Raw genomic sequence first — 2,865 nt, 5'->3', positions numbered from 1 at the left:
TGCATTTCGTTTCAGCTATATTGTTGTTTATTATTATGGCACTACTACCTGCAGCACCAACTTAACTCGAGGCTTTTTCCAAATCCGGCAAATGAACGTCCTCACTGTGGAAAGGAGGAGGAGACGGCAAGCGGCCCTCCTGCACCTCCGTTTGAGGACAGACCAAAGAGGTGAGGAGGGGTTCTGCTTCAAAAGATGAGCTGTCACGGGACACGGATCTTATTTGTTTCCGGTTTACACAGGAACCGCCGAACTTCCTGTGAAGGGTCTAAAGGTCTGAACCATCCAAAAATTGCTTTCACACTAGAGACGAACCGACCATACCGAGACTACCTCTTTTTGTCGGACCAAATTTCGTGTGTTTGAGGGAGGTTTCACACCAAACTGAAACATCTTAAACTTAAGCTCCTCTTTTCACCCCGTGTTGAAGGCTTCGTTTTAGCTGTGGAGCGAGACAACGTGTGGAAAGACAAACTAGTCTGAGTTTTGGCTTCTAAAACTAGGTTCAAACTATATTTTCTTTCGTCTTTGGAAGGAACCAGCGAAATACTTTTAAATTGACGGTCTTAATTTGTCCTGTGAGCTTTCTTGTGGCAGTAAATCCATCTAATGGATTTTGACGTTATTCCCTGCCAGTCCTCTGGAGTACAGCAGGGATTTAGGTTCACGTCACATTTGCTTTCTGGATCTGATTTTCTAAAACACGTCAATCCTCTCGATCACTTTATCTTAATTTGAATCTGAAGTTTTAAGTCTCATGTTGACCTTCGCAGTGCAGTGAAATGGAGCGAAACCTGCGTGGACTGGAGGACTTCAGTATAAATACTACTACTACTCTCGTAAAGAACAGCGAACGCCTCGAACTGCTCGGCCATTTTAACCACCTATCGGACAAGCGCCACCCACCAGGATGTGTTCGGCCTCCTTCAGCTGTTTCTGGAGCTGCTGGATGTCACTGTCTCTCTTCTCCACCTCCTTCTCCAGCAGCTGCATCTCCTGGTGCACCTTCCCCTGCTGCTGAGCCACCTCCATCAGCTCCTGAAACTCCCGGTCCCTCTGCACCAGCAGCTCCAGGATCTGAGGACGTCACACAGACACTTTTTATACGTTTTATTTTGAAAAACACTCCCATTATTAGCCCCAGGTATGTGCCATTGTCCCAGTCTCATGGTGGTTTGGTTCCAACACTCCCTCTGATCCACTCAGAAGAGTCTCCTCCAACGAAAACCGTGACAAAGGTGAAAACATAAATGATGTATTGTTCTGGTCAACCGGGAGTGTTTTATTCTTTGCAAAGAAGGTGACACAAACATACAGAGTGCAACCAGTCTGTAGGATGTGAGACCAAGACCACTTGTGTAGCAGGCCGTTTATCCTCTGTGAGGCCGGTGCCTCAGGTAGACGGAGGACCCCCTATTCCAGGCAGGGACATCAGATAAGAAACATCTAAACACAGCTTTGAGCTCTAGAAATTACAACTAGGTACACAAATAATTAGAAGCGAACCCTATATCAAATAAAAATAAGAATACTATACAAAGAGCAATTAAATTCAAATTTACAGGACAAGCAGTGAAGTATGAAGACAACGCTGAGGTCTGCTTCTGATACGCTAGTTAAGGGAATAAACTCAGGTCCAGATCAAAGACCAGTAAGCCTACAGCTGTCAGATCTGGACTAAAGCGTCCCAGAGAAGCTAAAGCTTCTTTAAATCTCAGTTTCAGGTTTGTGAAACCTGTATTCTGTTTGTGAATATGAAAAAAAAGAACCATTTTGTTTTGTTTGTCTTTTCACCAGTAGACCACATTAGACCAGGTCCAGATCAAACACCAGAAAGCCTACAGCTGTCAGATCTGGACTAAAGCGTCCCAGAGAGGCTAAAGCTTCTTTAAATCTCAGTTTCAGGTTTGTGAAACCTGTATTCTGTTTGTGAATATGAAAAAAAAAGAACCATTTTGTTTTGTTTGTCTTTTCACCAGTAGACCACATTAGACCAGGTCCAGATCAAAGACCAGTAAGCCTACAGCTGTCAGATCTGGACTAAAGCGTCCCAGAGAGGCTAAAGCTTCTTTAAAACGAAGTTTCAGGTTTGTGAAACCTGTATTCTGTTTGTGAATATGAAAAAAAAGGGACTGCCGAATCGGAAGTCCGTTTGTGATAGTTAATAGTTGCAGTGATGTAAAACGGTGACCCGGGTCGTTGTGTAGTCGCGGATGAGACCTGTTCACTTCCGTCCACACGGGTCTTTGTTACCTGAGCGTCTTCTCCCTGCTGGGGCAGCTTCTGGCTCCTGGACAGAGCCAGCATCTCTATCAGCTCCCTGAAACACACAGACGATTCAAACAAAGGCCAATGTGAGCTCGACGCGACTCGGCAAATGTCGGACCAGGAAACAAGTGCGGGACTTTTGACTTTACCGGGATAAAACTTCCAAATCATCCAAAACCGAGAGCAGCTGCTCTTTAGTTGACTTCTCCGCCGCCGCCGCCATAGTTGGCTCACGTCGCTTCTGCGCAAGACAGGAAGTATATTTTAGTTTTGCCCCTTCTTCTTTGGAATTTTATTGGCGGTTTGCAAACAGCGAAATGGTGCAAAGCGCCGCCAGCTGGTGTGACGAGTGCACCGGAAAACAGGAACGAGGAGGATGACAACTTTATAATGAATAAAAAACATTTAGTGATTGTAGACCCCTTAAAATTCACCTTTCATAATATTTAGAAAGTATTACATTTTCAAAAATGTAATTATTAGAATCCTTCACTATATTTTCTTAGTTTGAGTCTGCAAGGCTCCTTTTCTCCTTTGTTTGTCTTTATACACTCACCTAAAGGATTATTAGGAACACCATACTAATACTGTGTTTGA

At 44.2% G+C, this 2,865-nt stretch overlaps 1 protein-coding gene across 1 annotated transcript in view; it reads right to left on the bottom strand.

Moving 5' to 3' along the window:
- The window catches only part of med4 (mediator complex subunit 4), a 6,543-nt gene extending 3,987 nt beyond the window's left edge, over positions 1-2,556 (bottom strand). Inside the window, exons 1-3 of the mRNA XM_046054942.1 lie at positions 2,418-2,556; positions 2,254-2,320; positions 907-1,077 (exon numbers count right to left, since the gene is read on the bottom strand). Coding sequence (XP_045910898.1) covers positions 907-1,077; positions 2,254-2,320; positions 2,418-2,491 — 312 coding nt within the window. The 5' untranslated portion in view covers positions 2,492-2,556. The remainder of the gene's footprint in view (positions 1-906; positions 1,078-2,253; positions 2,321-2,417) is intronic.
- Between the last annotated feature and the right edge of the window lie 309 nt (positions 2,557-2,865).

This window comes from Micropterus dolomieu, linkage group LG07 (assembly GCF_021292245.1).
Source record: "Micropterus dolomieu isolate WLL.071019.BEF.003 ecotype Adirondacks linkage group LG07, ASM2129224v1, whole genome shotgun sequence".
In the NCBI taxonomy this organism is placed as follows: domain Eukaryota; kingdom Metazoa; phylum Chordata; class Actinopteri; order Centrarchiformes; family Centrarchidae; genus Micropterus; species Micropterus dolomieu.
This window is presented reverse-complemented; position numbering and strand designations above follow the sequence as displayed.